Below are 18,573 nucleotides of genomic sequence, written 5' to 3'. Positions count from 1 at the left end.
AGACTTGGTGCAGCAGGCCTGGATGGAAACTGAATAGAGACAAGACATTCTTTGTATCACTGCAGGGGCCCATGTGAAAGAGTGTATGTTTCATGTTATCTGCAAGCATTTGGCACGTGTTTTAACTGATGTATTTTTTTTTTTTTTTAATTTAACTAGACGTAAAACATATTTTTGAGAAATAAATAAATTTATTTCACTAATTTGTGTATTTGGAGCAAATTGAAAATGAGGCATTTTGTTGCACACACCTTGTGCATACTTCACAAGCAATGCATCTGCAATGCACAGAAAAAATGTTGAAATTATCTTTCGGTAGGTGATAATTTTTTCACATTCTGTGACATGTCAACAACCTTGTCATATATTTTGTAATTTGTAAGCATATATTTTTCTCAATTTAATGTTTTAAAGCTTATGTTATACATAAAAATATAAGCAATTTTACACATAATACATTTCTCGACATTTGTTAACAGCAGTTATTTAAATACTGATTACAAAAATATTTTAACATTTATATAATGGCAGTGATCTCAGAATCAATTTGTTAATGCCTTTAGGAAGCATTCCCTCACTGCAGCCTGTTCTTCAAGACAGAAATTGTTAAAATGTTCTGTCAACAGACATAACAGGCTATTCTTGACAGAGCTCACAATTAATAACTGTAGGCACAGAGATTCATTAGCAGCAGATACAAGAAAATGTGCACACACACACATTTACATAAATGTCGATCCTAGTCATAAGCATTAGGTTACATCATTTGAGGAAAAATGACTGAACTAAAAGTTTTCACAATAAACATGAAATCTCTCTCTCCTTCCCCCTTGCATGCACTCTCAAACACGTGCACGTGCGTGTGCAGAGACAGACAGACAGACACACACACACACACACACACACACACTCTACATGCACCCATAAATTATTCTATCCAGCTACATCATTCATCCTAAGAGGAGAAGATAAGAATATGAAGCTAAAAATATTTCATATACAGAACTGCTATTTCTTTAAAAAAAAAACTACATGTAAGTGGCTGGTACAGTTTATACATTAATTACCATCTTTTGTGACAGTAATTAAAATCTTATTAAGACCAAATGCTTTTCACCTTATTTTAAAGCACCTTCAGTGGTCAAGATTTTTTGTTGTTTTACTTCATTCTTCCTGTTATTCCACATGTATGTGTTGGATTTTAGCACACAGCCTTTTCACTGCACTAAATATGGGGCGAACCAAAATTATGTGAACAATCTTAATTTTGTTTCGTATTCTATTCCAGTTTGTTAGTACACATGACTGATAGACTCACACTCGAGCGGAGAAGAGTGGTTGCAAGTTTAATGGAAGCTGTGCAGTCGGCAACAGAAGTGTGTCGAAGATTTGCAGAACAATTTCCACATAGATGGCCACCAACTCATTTAGCAATTTATCACATTTACCAGAAGTTTGAAGCAAATGAATCAGAAGCAGACAATTATCACAGGAGTTGGGGGGGGGGGGGGGGCGGTGACCTTGAACAGGTAGAAGTGAAGTGAAGATGGCTCTATTGCAGGAGGCCACACTACAGGCTCCATCAAAATAGACAAGATGTTGGTGTGTCAGCAAATAAGGATTCCACAGAGGACAGTGAACCAAATTCTATCCAAGGACCTTGACATGCAACGAAATCACCTACAAACTGTCCAAGATTTGACCACTCAGCAAAAACAGGAACAAGAACGCTCCAAGATTCTTGTAGAAATGTCATGGATGCAACCAGGCATTGTCAGGCAAATGATTTCCAGTGACAAAGTTACCTTTTATACCAGTGGTCACGTAAAATGTAAATGTCGTGTGACTAGGGCCTCCCATCGGGTAGACCATTCGCCGGGTGCAAGTCTTTTGATTTTACGCCACTTTGCCGACTTGCGCATTGATGGGGAGGAAATGATGATGATTAGGACAACAAAACACCCAGTCTCTGAGCGGAGAAAATCTGCGACCCAGCCAAAAATCGAACCCGGGCCCTTAGGATTAACATTCTGTCATGCTGACCACTCAACTACGGGGGACGGACTGTAGTAACATTAATTGTCACAACAAAAAATGTTCTGGGGTACTATTCATGTATCATTCGTGAGCAAAAACATGCATCCCCCAGGGTAAATGTGTGGTGTGGCACAACTAAATAGATTCTTCTCCTCAAACTTTTCCCCCAGAATGAAACAATTAATGCTGCATGATACTGAGAAATCCTAAAAAAATGAAGGAGGTTGATACAGAGCAAAGACGGAGAATGTTAACAAAGAAACTGTGGTTGGTGCATGACAATGCTCATCCCCACACAGCCAGTGCCACAAAGAAACCTTTGGACTCATCTGACTGGAACATTATCAACCATCTCACTCACAGCACTTATCTGACACCTCTATGAAGTTATTTATGGGTTGAAAATGGTTTTCTACCAATGGCAAGGGTCCAGTTTGTCATAAACAATGAGCCAAAGTGTCCAAAGGAGACTTTTTTGTCAAAAGTTTCAGAAATCTCGTCCCTCGGCACAAAGTGCATTGAGAATTAAAGCGACTACTTCAAAAAAATAATGTTTGATCTACATCTCTAAATTTGTAAATTTTTCATTGCCTGTTCAATTTTTAAACAATCAAGCACTCTTCATGTCTGGATTTTTCATACAAAGATGTTGTTTTAATAATATTTCTGATAAATCTTCTTTAACTATTGCACTGATTTATTTATAGCCTTAAGTAGGTTACTTTCCAGATAGCCCTCACAATTAAACACCTATAAAGTTTTGTGGAGCCAACTCGGAAAATCCTTAAATGACACTAACTCTGTTAATCTATAAACATAGCATTAGTCCATCATTTGTGACACTGGCTACATATTTCAGTAGCTTATTTCCAAAATAGTTTTCCGAGATTAACTCTGTTGGCGTCTCGAGATTTTCATCCTCTTGTCGTTTGTCCTTGGTGGTGGTGGAGTCTCTGTCTGCATGTGTCGATTGTAAACACTGCAAACAAGTACAGAAAGGTGGTTAATTGTACTGAAAGAAAATTCACTCCTTAAAGCTAATAAATTACTTGTCTTAAGGAAATAAAATGTGTAGTATTGCTGACAAGTGCTGTCCCTACAAATCGATCAATTTGCTCGACAGATGTCTCGAGAAGAGTTCATCAGCTATGTAAGTATCATGTATCTGCATCTATATCTACATGGATATGCCACAAATCACATTTAAGTGCCTGGCAGTAGGTTCAGCGAACTACCTTCACAATAATTATCTATTATTCTATTCTCAAACAGAGCACAGGAAAAACAAAGACCAAATCTTTCCATGCAAGCTCTGATTTCCTTTATTTTATTATGATGATTGTTTCTCCCAATGTAGGTCAGTGGCAACAAAATATTTTCGCATTTGGAGGAGAAAGTTGGTGATTGAAATTTCTTGAGAAGATTCCACCATAACAAAAAACCGCCTTTCTTTTAATGATGTCCATCCCAAATCCTGTATCATGTCAGTGACATTCTCTCCCCTATTTTTCGATAATTCAGAATGTACTGCTCTTCTTTGAACTTTCTCAATGTACTCCATTAATCCTATCTGGTAAGGATCCCAGCCCACGCAGCAGTACTCCGAAAGAGGACGGACAAGTATAATGTAGGCAGTCTCTTTAGTAGATCTGTTACATTTGCTATGTGTTCTTTCCAATTTAAATTGTCCATAATTGTAATTTCTAGGTATTCAGTTGAATTTACAGCCTCCAGGTTTAACTGATTTATCATGTAACTGAAGTTTAATGGATTTCTTTTAGCATTCATGTGGATGACCTCACACTTTTCATTATTGCTCATTTTTGCAACATTCAGATATCTCTTCTAAATCATTTTGTGATTTGTTCCAATCTTCTGATGAGTTTACTAAACGATAAATGGCAGCATCATCTGCAAACAACCTAAGACGGCTGCTCTGATTGTCTCTTAAATTGTTTATACAGATAAGAACAGCAGAGGTCCTATAACCTTGAGGAACACCAGAAATCACTTCTGTTTTACTTGATGACTTTCTGTCAATTATGATGAATTGTGACCTTTCTCACAGGAACTCACAAATCCAGTTACATAACTGAGATGATATTCCATAAGCACGCAATTTCACTACAAGCCGCATCAAGCAGAACAGATATCTGACACATTTAGTACTGTCGATACACATGTAGAAAGTAAATGTGATATGCTTTCTACCATTTGGAAGTAATAATTCCTTCCTTTGGGAAGGTCAAAGAGGAAAATCAAATTGCGATGTGACAGATGGGAAGCCATGTACCAGTAGTAATGACTAACTCAGTCCTATTACCACCTATGCCCACATACTCTTTAAATAACTGCTGTTTTTCCTATTTCAATTTGCACTGACAGCTGAACTTTATCATTCTTTTATCACAAAGATAATTTTTGACTTTTAATTCCTTTTTCTGGTGCAGACTTACTTTCTTTAGATCTTTATAGAAATATGGCCTTACCATTAGTCCCAGAGATTGGATATTTGATTTGTTTACCTCAAAGAGCATACAATATCACAATCCACATCAAACACAGATGCCAAAAATATGTTAGCAATAAAAATCTTACAGTAATTTATGCACAATGAAAATATTAAATAAAGATATTGTTTAAAGATTCTGTTTCGTTTTCAGGTCAAATATGTGATTTAGTGGAAGTTATAATTATATCAGAAGAATATTTTTAATCTGCAATATTACACGAAGTATCGAACTTTTTATAAGATCAGTTTTTAATTCTAACCCAGTATTGATAAGTGACTCAGTAATGATGTAAAAAGTTCACAGATAGCTGTGTGCTTTAGCACACCACTTTCAGGACTTGTGGGTGTATGCTCCAGACCGAATTTGCTCAGCATATTAACAAGGAGGTCCAATGTCCCCGCCAACATGAATGTGTTTTCAGACAACTTTCTGCATCTGTCTAGGTGAACACCATGCTGCCACGCATGTCCCGCCACAATTACACAATTTGCAAGCGTTTCAAACACATTCTCATATTTTCACATGAGATCGCATTAGACACAGTCAGATGGGGTACAGAAGTTCCATCGTAGGAGGAATGGGTGGAGACTGGAAGACCACCGAGCCATCCTCTACCACCAACATTGCCAAATCTGAAAATTAACATGCTGATCCTGTAAAAATACAGGATAAGGTCAGGAAAAAGAGGTACTTTACTGTTAGCGGGTTATAATGTGCGGTGTGGAATGGACCACACAGACAATCATTTGGTGGCGTTTTTAAAATCAGTCCTGTTGAGGGCAGTCTTTGTAAAGAAGTATGTAGGCACTTCAGAATGAATTGTGCAACTTTGTGTATAACTCAAAAAGCATAAATTAATGAAGTCAGCACAACATGTAAATGAAAATTATCCCCGAGAACTTGCATTAATTTGGAGTAATAAACAAGAAGTGGAATGAAAATAGGTGTCGGATTATTGACAGTCAATGACAAAGGTGAACAACAGTTAACTCGATCCCCCAAAGTTAAGTAGAATTACCATATAATACTAGTTTCAATTCTCTGTTACCATCCAATGCTGTTAACTCTCTGTGATGGGTTTCATGTCTTTTTGATCAGATCACCTGTCAGTAACAACTTTAAGCTACTCTGTCAATCTGAATTTTTGTGTACTATCGGATAGTTACATCAGAAGATCACTCAGGCCCCAAGATGAGAGGGGCTCACCTATAGAGAGAACAAGGGTAATCAAGGAAGAAGAGGGAGGCATCAGAAAGAATAGGTCAGTGGTGGCACAGCTTGTGCAGAATTATTTGGCTGGTGTGCAGAAACACACCCTCGTTCTTAGAGCTGGACAAGTCCGGCCCTCTGTTCCAAAGGGTCGACCGCCTCATTTGCCTATTGCCCACACAACTACGAGTATTGTCCATTACGAATGAAATGTTCTCTGCTTGCCTCGGCTACAGTGCGAGAATGGAGGCGTGCGCATGCTGGTCGCACTGCAACCTTTCGCAAACGAGTTTAAAGAAACTATTTGGTAAAAAAATCTGATTCTCGCACATTTCATAGCATCATTCGTCAGCTTCATGATGAACTGCCTATCATTTCATCAACAATCATAGTAACTGTAATATTTCTATATCTAGAAATGTGCTGTGCCAAATTCGGATACTTCGCAATGTAAACTATGGATCGCTTTGAGTCTGCATTCAGTGCATGTTAAAGTATGTAGCGCACTCACTTCCGATCATCTGTGCAAATCAGAGTGGAAGTGAAATATTCGTATTATCCTTCAGATATCATAAATGGTTTGAGATACCAAGAATAACTTTTGGCAAATGGTAGACTGCAATGCAGAGTATTTTGCCACATAGATAACAAGCAAAATTTTCTTATCAACTACAATAGACAAGTGACTATAGATTTTTTCAATGGATTAATGTAATTCTTCGAAGGGTTATTGATAGGTGGTGAAATGAAAATTAGTACGGTTTCTGTAATACCATAAATGAAAGAATCAGACTTTTATTTCTACAGCAAGCATGAGATTTTCATTGGCATTCACTTGTCCTCAATTGTTTGATTAATAGTAGACTGTTTCATACTTACATTGCAACTGCAGCTGCATTAGCATATTAGTGTGGTGAAATAGTGCAAACACCACTATGTTTTAGAAAAAGAACTTATTTTAACATGGCAACAAGAGACAGGAAAAAAGGTACACAAGATAAGCAACAATAAATTATTCTCTCTGATCAGTTTCAGTTTAATCCTGTACCAATGATGTTTAATATTAAACAGTTGACTTGACAATTTGTGATACTGGCATAACCTGTTAATACGACTGTTTGCAGGCCCGTTAGCTGTAGTGTACAAGTTCTGTGAGACACGAGTTTGTGTGAAGGCTTAAACTGTATGACTACACCTCCCTACCACACCGCCCCATCTGCAAGGGAGGCCCCCCCCCCCCCCACCACTACTTTTGCCCCCTCCCCTACCACATGGCTAGCAACCAATTAATATTGTATACACTCTAGATCGGTACGCATTGTACCAACTCCATCCCAGAGATGATAAGAACACAGTGGGAAGTAGAAACAGATTACGGGCAAGAGACATCGATAGTGCATTTAAGAATTACGACAAAAAATGTATCGTCTCTAACCTACTCTCCCTGACACCTTCCACTTCATTTTTTCTGCCCTCATCCTTACAGATTTATTCCTCATATAGTCAAGTCTGAGTGACTTTCTGGTGCATCTCCTTTTTAACATTACCTTTCTGTTTCTCAAGGAAGCAACTATTTGTTCTGAAAGGTAGGATAGTGCAGCACATTCATTTTTGTGAATGTCTAACAGCACCACTAAATACGGCTAGCAGTGTGTGTATTGTGGCTGAGTTAGCAGAGAAGAAAGATGTGTTCTAAATGTTATCTATTCAAGAATGTGAACAAATGTAAGAATTACTAAAATTGGATTTTGGATTTAATCTAATTAAAAATTGCTAATTCCACGTGATCTATGAAAAATAATTCAAATTCAGGACTTTATGCAAGTAATAGAATGACAATGATCAGGAACATTGATCTGTTAAGTCTGCAGGTCATGGCCTAGCTGTAGGTAGAGTAGTTTTTCTTCAGCACTCACTAAGAAGGGCAGAGTTGTAGGCCCACCAACCAGGTCACCCTTTACCCTGGTACTGATTCGGTAGGAGCCTCGGTACACCTAAGTTGCCCTGGAAGAAATGGAATAAGGTAGAACCTCTGCCACTGCCTGGAACTGAAGCTGGGCCCTGCATGGTTGGAGTCTAGTGCTCCATCAACGAGACCACTATGCCCACATAGAACTAAAAGTCAAGTAGGGGTAATGTCTCACTTCCTGCTCTGGAATAATTTTAAATCTATTGTAGTGGACTCATTGTTTTGGCATACATTACAATTACAGTTAAATTTTGTTCAAATTAAATCACCACAATAAAGTGAGTGCAGGAGATTTAGACTATACGGACGAGGCTTCAAGCAGTCAACAGTTGTGTAAAAGAGATAGGGAACCCTACAGAGCTTGTGGAAGGCACATTTCTCTGCAGCTAACTGTACCATTGCCGGGACATTCCGCCCTGTCAGAGACAGAGTCAACTGTCAAAGCTGTCATGTAACATGAACTATGTGATGAAAAGTACCAGGACACCTCCCAAAAACATATGTTTTTCATATTAGGTGCATTGTGGTGCCACGTATTACCACATACCCCATATCAGCGACCTCAGTAGTCATTAGACATTGTGAGAGAACAGAATGGGGAGCTCTGCAGAACTCATGGCCTTTGAACATGGTCAGGTGATCGGGTGTCACTTGGATAATATGTCTGTATGCTAGATTTCCACATTCCTAAACATCCCCAGGTCCACTGTTTCCAATGTGATAGTCAAGTGGAAACGTGAAGGGACACGTACAGCACAAAAGCGTACAGGCCGACCTCGTCTGTTGACTGACAGACACCGCCAACAGTTGAAGAGGGTCATCATGTGTAATAGGCAGACATCTATCCAGACCATCGCACAGCAATTCCAAACTGCATCAGGATCCACTGCAAGTACTATGAAAGTTAGGTGGGAGATGAGAAAATTTGGATTTCATGGTCAAGCGGCTGCTTATAAGCCATACATCATGCCGGTAAATGCCAAACAATGCTTCGCTTGGTGTAAGGAATGTAAATGTTGGACGATTGAACAGAGGAAAAATGTTGTGGGGACTGACGAATCATGGTACACAATGTGGTGATCCGATGGCATGATGTGGGTATGGCGAATGCCCGGTGAACGTCACCTGCAGCGTGTGTAGTGCCAACAGTAAAATTTGGAGGCAGTGGTGTTATGGTGTGGTTGTGTTTTTCATGGAGGGGGCTTGCACCCCTTATTGTTTTGCATGGCACTATCACAGCACAGGCCTACATTGATGTTTTAAGCACCTTCTTGCTTCCCACTGTTTACGAGCAATTCGGGGATGGCGATTTGCATCTTTCAACACGATCGAGCACCTGTTCACAATGCACGGCCTGTGGCAGTGTGGTCACATGATAATAACGTCCCTGTATTGGACTGGCCTGCACAGAGTCCTTACCTGAATCCTATAGAACGCGTTTGGGATGTTTTGGAACGCTGACTTCGTGCCGGGCCTCACTGACCGACATCGATACCTCTCCTCAGTGCGGCTCTCTGTGAAGAATGGGCTGCCATTCCCCAAGAAACCTTCCAGCACCTGATTGAACGTATGCCTGCGAGAGTGGAAGCTGTCATCAAGGCTAAGGATGGGCCAACATCATATTGAATCCCAGCATTACTGATGGAGGGCACCACAAACTTATAAGTAACTTTCAGCCAGATGTCCAGATACTTTTGATCACATAGTGTATCACCTTTGCCACAGCTGCTGCACGCTCGTCTAGGGGCAATTCTGATGACCGGCTGCCCACCTGCACAAAAGGCCACTGCCAAAGAGTGAGTGGCAGCAGTTGACCACCTCTTACATGAGGTTCTGTGCATGAAGCAGTCTTGTGCAAACTAGGCGCTATGCCATGTAGGGCAGGTCCAAATAGTTTTTGGGAAGGTAGAAAAAACAGTGGAAAAGTTTCTGGTTTTGTTAAGTGTCTGCAGCAGCAATGTCAGCAGCACACACTCATCCCAGAGATAAACTGCTAGCAATACAGTCTAAAATTTCAATTAATATTGAATTGTGTTCACTTTTTCTTTCACTATCTCTCTGTCTCGTTTCTCCTGATGACAACTTCCTCCTAAGTAGTCGCCATCTGGAGATCCAAAAGGGTTTCACCTCCAGGATATTTTACCCAAGAGGACACCCATCATCATTCGACATCATTCAAAAATTAGAGCTGTAGTTTCCCTTTGCTTTCAGCTGTTCGCAGTGCCAGCACAGAAAGGCAGTTTTGGTTGATGTTACGAGGCCAGAGCAGTCATCTACTGAAAAGGTGCTGCTCTCTCCAGAAACCTCATGTTTGTCTCACCTCCTAACAGATACCCCTCCTTTCTGGTTGCACCTGTGATACAGCTATCTGCATTGCTAAGGCAAGCAAGCCACCCCACCAATGCATTAATTGTTGGAAAGTCTTTCTGAATGTATTTGCCTGGATTGCAGCCATGTATGGAAGTGAAACAGGGACTATAAACAGCTTACACAAGAAAAAAATAGAAGCATTTGAACTTTGGTGCTTCAGAAGAATGCTATAGATTAAACTGGGCAGATCATTTAACTAATGAGGAGGTACTGAATAGAATTGGGGAGACAAGAAATTTGTTGTGCATCTTGACTAAAAAAGGGATCAGGTAATAAGACACATTGTGAGACATCAAGGGATCACCAATTTAGTATTGGAGGAAAGAGTGTGTGTGTGTGTGTGTGTGTGTGTGTGTGTGTGTGTGAGGTAAAAATTGTAGCGGGAGACCAAGAGATAAACCTAATAAGCAGATTCAGAAGGATGTATGTTGCAGTAGTTATTCACAGGATAGAGCAGCATGGAAAGCTGCATCAAACCAACCTCCGGACTGGAGATAATGACTGTCAAGAACAACAATAACAACTACCTTTTTGTCATGTGAATATTGTTACGTACACTAGCATATGAGCTACCAGCAGAGAAAGACATTGAAATGGATAACAACTATCTCCAGATAACAGAAATTAAGTTTTTCCATTCTTCCACACACAAAATATAAATGGATACAATAAGGAATGAGGAACTGAAGTGATAGCAGTCTGTGAAGAGGCTGACTCCCCAAGCGGCACCTCAGATTACTTTGACCAAAACGTTGCAGGGAGAAGATTGAGGGAGAAGACCTCCTGACAGCTGGTAGAAGCAGATTCACTGAAACCTCGAAAGTTGAGGTGCTGACTGGCATCAGACAAATGACCAGTGACTGAGGCAGGACAAGAAGACTCAGAAGAGACTTGTCTGCAGCCACACCCAGCTTTCTGGAGCCAAAATTATTGTATACTGATCAGGTTCCTATTGGAGTTGGCTGGCAAAATAGCTCAATCTTTAGCAGTTGTGTACGACAGTTCACTTGGAGGGTCTATGAGGTTATCCACACAAGTAGGGGAGACTGCTGTAACTGGAAGGTACTGTAGCTAAGAACATCTGATGTTTCCTGGCTGGGGTTTTAGAACTGCATAAAGAAACATGCACTAGAAAGCACCACAAGCAGTTTCCACCATTTTCTATTATCTTGTTGTTATGAGACGTGAGGCTGAGTTCTGTGCAGAGTTTGCAAGTATTACGAGTCGTATATACCTATATACCTGAGTGTTTTCTATATACCCGAGTGTTTCAAACTGAATATAGGGTTTTTAAGGCTTTGTAGCATTTATTATGTTCAACTTAAAATTGTAAATAATAAGCACATGAGACAGCAACTCAAAAACCTTGATCAGTGTGTCAGAAGTAATTGTTGCAACAATGTTGCTAAAGTTGGGTAGCAGAAGCACATGTAAATGATCCTTTATGAACACCCAAAGATAAAAAATTGCACGGAATCAGATCTTACACAACACAGAGGTCATGCAAGACGAGCTCTGTCATCCAGTCCCCTGCGGCCAATCCAGAGGTCGGGTACAACGTCGTTTAAGGAACTGCATACTGAGTTATGCCAGTGAGGCTATACATCATTTGCTGCCAGATAAAGTTCTGTGATTCAGCTTCTGAAAATTGAGAAAAGAGCCATAGTCCTACGCAACACCAGTTACAGTCACTTCACCGACAAAGAAAGGTCTGTAAACTTTCCACCAGCATATGGCACTAAAACATTCAATTAAGCGAGCCTCATTGCAACTGTACCATCGAGTGGGGATTTGCTGACCTCCAGATGTGCACATTATGTGTGTCCACCTTTCCACTTAGGTGAAATGTCGATTCATAACTGAAGATGATACGATCTAGAATCTTCATCACGCAGTATAATATCTGTGGGCTTTAGCATTTGTAACAACTACAAATGATAATGACATAGTTGTAAACATCCTCTTAAAAGTCCCACACAGACATCACTGCAATTGATAATTCATGACTAGTCTAATGAACTGGTTTCTTGGGGCTATGTACAGAAGACTAACTTGTTCACCAGGTTCTTGAACCACTCTTGGTCAATCCATATTCTTCCCTTTGCACACAGGTATACAAACAAACCTGTTTTGAGTTGCTCTTCCATTTGCTGTATTATTTATAATTGTATGTTGAATGCAATAAATGCTACAATGCCTTAAGACCTGTATATTCATTTTGACATACCCCATATACTGAAGTTATTTGGAGGACATTGTTAATTCTCGAGTTACAGATATTTATGGTGAGTAAAATTCTGTATATTTTAAAACTAGTTATATAACTTGTGGGTGGTTAAGCCATGCTTCATCACACACACCATTTTGCACCTAGAAACAGAAAAAGGTTGCTATAATGGAACAAAAACAAATGACTTTTGCAAATGAACTGAGTTTCTTATATGACTTCATAATTTGCCCTGTTTTGAAAATAGAATTTTGTGTTGGTTGCCAATAGCTTATGTTTGAAAATGTTGTTAACTTGCAAACTGGTTTTTGACTGTACTACTCCTTGAACTGATTTTGCTTACTGATTATTGGTGTGTAGCAGATTACTGATTTAACACATAGTATACTAAACACAATACTCACAAGATTTATTGGCTGTAGCACTTTTAAATTTTAGTAGAATATTTGGGTTGCTAGGTACATGACCACACTGACCTAGGAACAGATTTCCACATTTGGAAAAACAACACTTTTTAATGGAGTAATTTTTGTAACTGTAGAAAAAGGATTGCAGCGCACGTAAAGGGAATGATATCATTTCAAAACTGATTACGAAAATATATTAAACTTCTAGAGGTTAAGGTTCGCAAAGTGTTCCAATGTACAATACTCTACTACAAAGAGTCCATTACATTTTGGCTATACAATAAATCGCACAAATTTAAAGTCCGTCAATTCTACTAAATGCATAGGGATTACAACTGTGATCAACTTAAACTGGAAGAATCACATAGAAAATGACGTCAAGGAAAACCAACAAGTAAGGTGCAACAGATCTGCTAAAGTGACTGCCTAAACTACACTTGTCCATCCTCTTCTGCATTATTGCTGCACAGTATGGGACCCTACAAGATAGGATTGATGTAGGACATCTTACTGCAAAAATTTGCAGTAAGATCTTTTACTACATTTCAATACCAATTTTCTCCTCTAAATGCAAAAATACTTGTTGACTCATCTACATTTGGGGGTAAAGGATTGCTGCATGGCTCAAGGACTTGCTGATTTTGAGTTTGAGCACTTGTACCTGCAGATGCTCTTACTCACGAGCAGAGCAGCTGCAGCATGAGGAAAATGCACGAGCAACGTGTGGTTGTACCAACACGTGAGAAGTGCCAACTCAAATACAGGAGGGTCAGTTCCGACAGCGGTACCACCTAATACTAGCATGGTAAGTCGGCACTGTGTAACACCGACAATTCTTTGCATTTCAATCTGCTGTGTGAGGAACGATGAGTTTGGAAAATGTTTAGAATATCATAAGGCAGTTAATACTTGCATGAGGTTCAATTTACAGAGGTACTACATGTCTTATAATGTCAAAGAATGCAGAAAAAGAAAATGTGAAAGATGTTAGTATGTACAAGAGATTTTAAAACTTAAAGAGAAGCTCCCTGAAGAGGAGGAAGTAGACGAAGAAAAATAAAGTGAGTGCGCTGGTTGGATCAGCTACAAAACTGCACTATTTTTAGTAATCTTTGCACCCTTTCGTGGATGGTAATCTAATAAAAGAATACTTGATAGCTGCAACTGAACATTTAGGTAAGCTTCAGGCAAAACACTTCTGCACGGTGCCATTATCATGCACGACAATCATATGTCGCACGCTATAGTTCAATTCTTTTATCTTGGCGGCTCGCACATGCCCGCCCAGACGTGGGAGATTGCTGCGTTGCCAGTTGCACGCGCCAAGAGAAGCAGCGCCATAGTATAGCATAGTTAGCAAGCTTATGTTTAGGGGGGAGCGCGCAGTTAATGAAGTAAAGCCACCACGGCCGCATTAACCCGTTCGCTGCTACAAAGACGTGCTCCCTGCATTCCACGCTGTGCGTGATTTTGTCACTGCACTGCTCGCCTGTGCAGACACATGGTCTTCCGACTGCTTTGACACTCTTATCATTCGATTCCACAAAAACTATTTGGCCCAAAAATTAGATTTTTACACATCTTCTTGACTGATACCTTCCCCCCATAAATGACTTAATTTTGTTTCGATGTTCAACACAGTTATTATGCAGCATTAAATATAGTAAACCATTGCGCAAAATTTGGAAGAGTTTGCAGAGGTAAAAGTCCATAGAGTATACTTTCCGTATGGTCGATTTTAGTTGCCACAATGTTGAGCATGAAATGTGGACAAGATATCTAAATTTCATATAAAATTTACTGTATAACAATATCTCATTTAATTTAAGTACCACATAGGTGTCATGTGTAATATTGAGAAATATTCCATGTTTTGCGACTGTAACAAAAGTTTTATTTACACTGGGCACGTTTGGCTTTATGTTAAAGCACTTCAATCAATCAAAAGGAAGTAGACAAATACATTAAACAAAACTGTGGACTTACAAAAACATTAGGACTTGAATATACCGTCTATCAGTGAAGTGCTCTAAGCTATGACAAATATAATTTTTGTGTGTGGCACACACAAACATCATTTATTTGCTAAAACACTGATCAGCCAACACGAACGTTGAATATTGTGTTACCGCAGCACAAAACTACGAAAGGTGACTTGGCAATGAAGGAGACAAAATACTGTCCACTGAAGATGCTTCAAAAGAGAGAAACGCACCTGGTCTAAATAAGTCGCTTATTACAGTTGCAGAAGAGGGATATATTTCAGTACCATTGGTAAAACTGCGACTGTGGAACAAAAACAAGAAAGAGAACATGAGTACCATTGTGTATGTGCCATACCTTTCAGCGATGGAAGTGCTTTAAAATAAAGCCAAATGCGCCGTGTGTAAATAAAACTTTTATTACAGTCGCGAAAGACGGAATATTTCTCAATATTACATACGACACCTATGTAGTACTTAAATTAAATGAGATATTGTTATACAGTAAATATTATATGAAAGTTAGGTATCTTGTCCATATTTCATTCTCAACACTGTGGCAACTAAAATCGACCATACGGAAAGTATACTCTATGGACTTTTACCTCTGCAAACTCTTCAAAATTTCGTGCAATGGTTTACTACATTTAATGCTGCATAATAACTACGTTGAACATCGAAACAAAATTAAGTCATTTATGGGGGGAAGGTATCAGTCAAGAAGACGTGTAAAAATCAAATTTTTGGGCCAAATAGTTTTTGTGAAATCAAATGACAAGTGTGTCAAAGCAGTGGGAACACCATGTGTCTGCACAGGCGAGCAGTGCAGTGATGACAAAATCGCGCACAGCGCGGAATGCGGGGAGCACGTGTCTGCAGCAGCGAAACGGTTAATGAAGAGACAAAGCAGTAGAAATTTCAAAAAATTGCATTCAAACGAATATAATTCGTGAAGTAAGGCACTTCGATATTGTTTTTAAATAATGAAAATATTAAGCACCGCACAAGGTTTGAACTCACTACCTTTCACGTAGAAGCCCAACACCTTAACCGTTACGCTAACGCAGCTCGTCTGACTGCAGAACGCCATGAGTACTCTAACATGTCACGCAAAATACTGACAAACACTGTTGGTATGACTATGAATTACTCACGCTTCATCGAAGTACAATAGGAAATAAACAATTACCGCTGTTCTTTATTGCGAAAAAGCGGTTCGTGAGATTGATACAAACACCTTTCCTTGCTATCGCCTGAATTAGGAGTCTTATTGCTTGTTTGGTTTAATTAATTAATAGAATATGAAGCAATTGGTATAAAGAATGCTTTTTCCAAACTTTCTATAAAAGGAAGTCTGCTATCAAGACATTGCTTTTGTTCAATTACTTTATTTATGACTGAACATTTCTAAAACTGAGGACACTCGTCCGTGCTCTGCACTGTAGTCGAGATCTGGCAATGTCGTTCTCTGTTCATTGGCTGACTGTGTTTTGTGACGTCAGATGCGCAGAACGAACCTCTTTCTTAGCAGAATTTAAGAAAGTTTAGAATACGTAGGTTTGTCATCGAATTTATTACTTTATGCTTCTACAGCAGGGGCGTCTAACCTTTTACCTTATCTCGGCCACACTGATAGAAGATTACTACTTTTGGGCCACATAAAATATACTTAACACTAACAATAACCACTGAGGTGAAGAAAACGGGGAGGGGGAATGTTCGGTTGGAGGTAAGTATAGTAGTTTGAAATTGAAAATACACAACTATCATAAACTTACAAAAATGGAATTTTATGGATTTTTTTTCTGATTGTGTGACAGATGCTCTCTTCTTGTGATGCAGTAATACTTGAGTTGGGCCACAAGCTGCCCATGGGCCATGAGTTGGACAACTCTGCTCTACGAGGGGAGAGGGAGATGAAGAGGAGGAGGAGGAGGAGGAGGAGGAGGAGGAGGAGGGGGAGGGGGAGGGAGAGGGGGGAGGGGGAGGGAGGGAGAGAGAGAGAGAGAGAGAGAGAGAGAGAGAGAGAGAGAGAGTTAGTTTGGAAAATAAATCAGGATTTGCAGCACAACTAAAAAGAAAAATGATAAAACTTTGGGTACCCAGTTTGTGACGATCTGTAGCTTGTAGTACTTTATCTGTAATGTGACAGGGAATATGAAGACAGTTTAGATCTCTTTTAGAATAACCCCCAGGATCTGTTTCCTCATTTACACTAGCTTCCACTCTCGCTCCCCATCTTCTTCCCTGTGACGATGGAGGGGGTACCGTACTTGCTGCTCACAAGCCTCTGTTCACTGTCTCATTGCAGACCACGTTTACTGTGAAGTTCTGGACAGTCGTGATAAAATAACGGAACTCAGAGCTCGCACAGAAAGAGTTAGGTGTTCGTTCATCCCGTGTGCTATTCGAGAGCGGAACAGTCGAGAACTAGTGTGAAACTTGTTTTGTGGACCCTCTGGCAAACACTTTAGTGTGAATTGGAGACTAGTGATGTAGATATTAATGAAGTTCTGTAGCTTGTGTCATTAAAAGCAAATATCCAGTCACGATTACAAAAGGATACTGCTGTACAGAAAGAAATGTGGAAAGTTATCATCCTCGGGAAATTACATGTTGTAGCAATGATATCTAGCTAATTTTTTTACTCTACTTTTAAGGATAAAAAACTTGACTGTGCCAGGGTTAGTCTACTTACAACTTGTAAGTGTCAGATCGTATGTAGTCGACGACGTGCGAGACACCGACTTGCAGCTGGTCTGCAATCGGTGCGACCCACGGGTTGTTCTCCATCTTCAGGACTGATTTATTGCTGATGAGATCCAACTGACCTGTAACAGAAAATGAATGGTATTTTACTTTCAAATATTGCCTCAGCATCCAGAGGTCAAAGTAGCTGCATTGTAAGAGTTGTGCATGTATGAATGTATGTGTGTTTTTCTATGTCTGATAGCTTAGTCTACTTTTAAATTCACCTGTCTGCTGTGCTATGCATCCTTTATGTGGTGAGTAGCAATCCACACTTTTTCACTATTGCTTTTAGTATTATTATTATTATTATTATTATTTGCTGTGAATAGGCTATCTGAGGACCAAATTCCAATTTCAATTCTTCAATCTTTGTTCCTTTCTTTCCTTCCAGTATGCTCTCATTTGTTCACTGTTTCGTCTTTCTGTCTTCAGACCACTTTCAACCGGTCACTTTAGCTACCCTCCCTTGGAATCCTTCCAGTTTCAATACTTTTTCCAAAAGGTTTCTGTTGTTTACACCTCCTGTTTCTATACTTTGGTATATTTCAGCATTACTTCATAATTTCAAACCTCCTGCTGTGTTTTGAGGTCCTAATATTTTCCCTATAATTCGACTTTCTAATACTTATGCTTCATCTAAGTTAAAATTTAATGCCATGCATTCACTTGCATAAGGGCTTTCTGGCTTCACTATTGTGTTGCAATGCCTTATTTTTGCATTTTTGGATAGGCACTTTTTATTATAGACGTCTTCGGTGATACCATATGGTCTCCCCATTTTATGCACCCTTTCCTCTATTGCAGAATTTTCTAGAGCATTTTCTTGGACTATCTCCCCTAGATATTTGATTTTCTTTACCCTCTCTATCTGGCCAATACTTGTTTTCAGGAAATTTGGAACATCCTTAATGTTTGTTAAAAATTTTGTTTTTTCTGCAGAAATTCTTAACCCAGTTCTGCTGGCTATTTTATTTGTGTTATAGCAGATGCCAAATTTTTGGAAAGTATATCAAAATCACCTGCAAATGAAAGACATCTGATTTCAATCTTTTTGCTTCCTCTTCCTAATTTATCGGCAAAATATTGAGTTAAGTAAGTTCTTCGTTCT

The 18,573-nt window shown here is 39.3% G+C and overlaps 1 protein-coding gene across 1 annotated transcript in view; it reads right to left on the bottom strand.

The window, feature by feature from the left end:
• Nucleotides 1–365: 365 nt before the first annotated feature.
• The window catches only part of LOC124718804 (ras suppressor protein 1), a 65,396-nt gene continuing 47,188 nt past the window's right edge, over nucleotides 366–18,573 (bottom strand). Inside the window, exons 7-8 of the mRNA XM_047244418.1 lie at nucleotides 17,413–17,545; nucleotides 366–3,016 (exon numbers count right to left, since the gene is read on the bottom strand). Coding sequence (XP_047100374.1) covers nucleotides 2,926–3,016; nucleotides 17,413–17,545 — 224 coding nt within the window. The 3' untranslated portion in view covers nucleotides 366–2,925. The remainder of the gene's footprint in view (nucleotides 3,017–17,412; nucleotides 17,546–18,573) is intronic.

The sequence above is a fragment of the Schistocerca piceifrons genome, chromosome 10 (genome assembly GCF_021461385.2).
Source record: "Schistocerca piceifrons isolate TAMUIC-IGC-003096 chromosome 10, iqSchPice1.1, whole genome shotgun sequence".
In the NCBI taxonomy this organism is placed as follows: domain Eukaryota; kingdom Metazoa; phylum Arthropoda; class Insecta; order Orthoptera; family Acrididae; genus Schistocerca; species Schistocerca piceifrons.
Note: the sequence above shows the minus strand (reverse complement) of the source record. Positions and strands in the feature narration are given on the sequence as shown.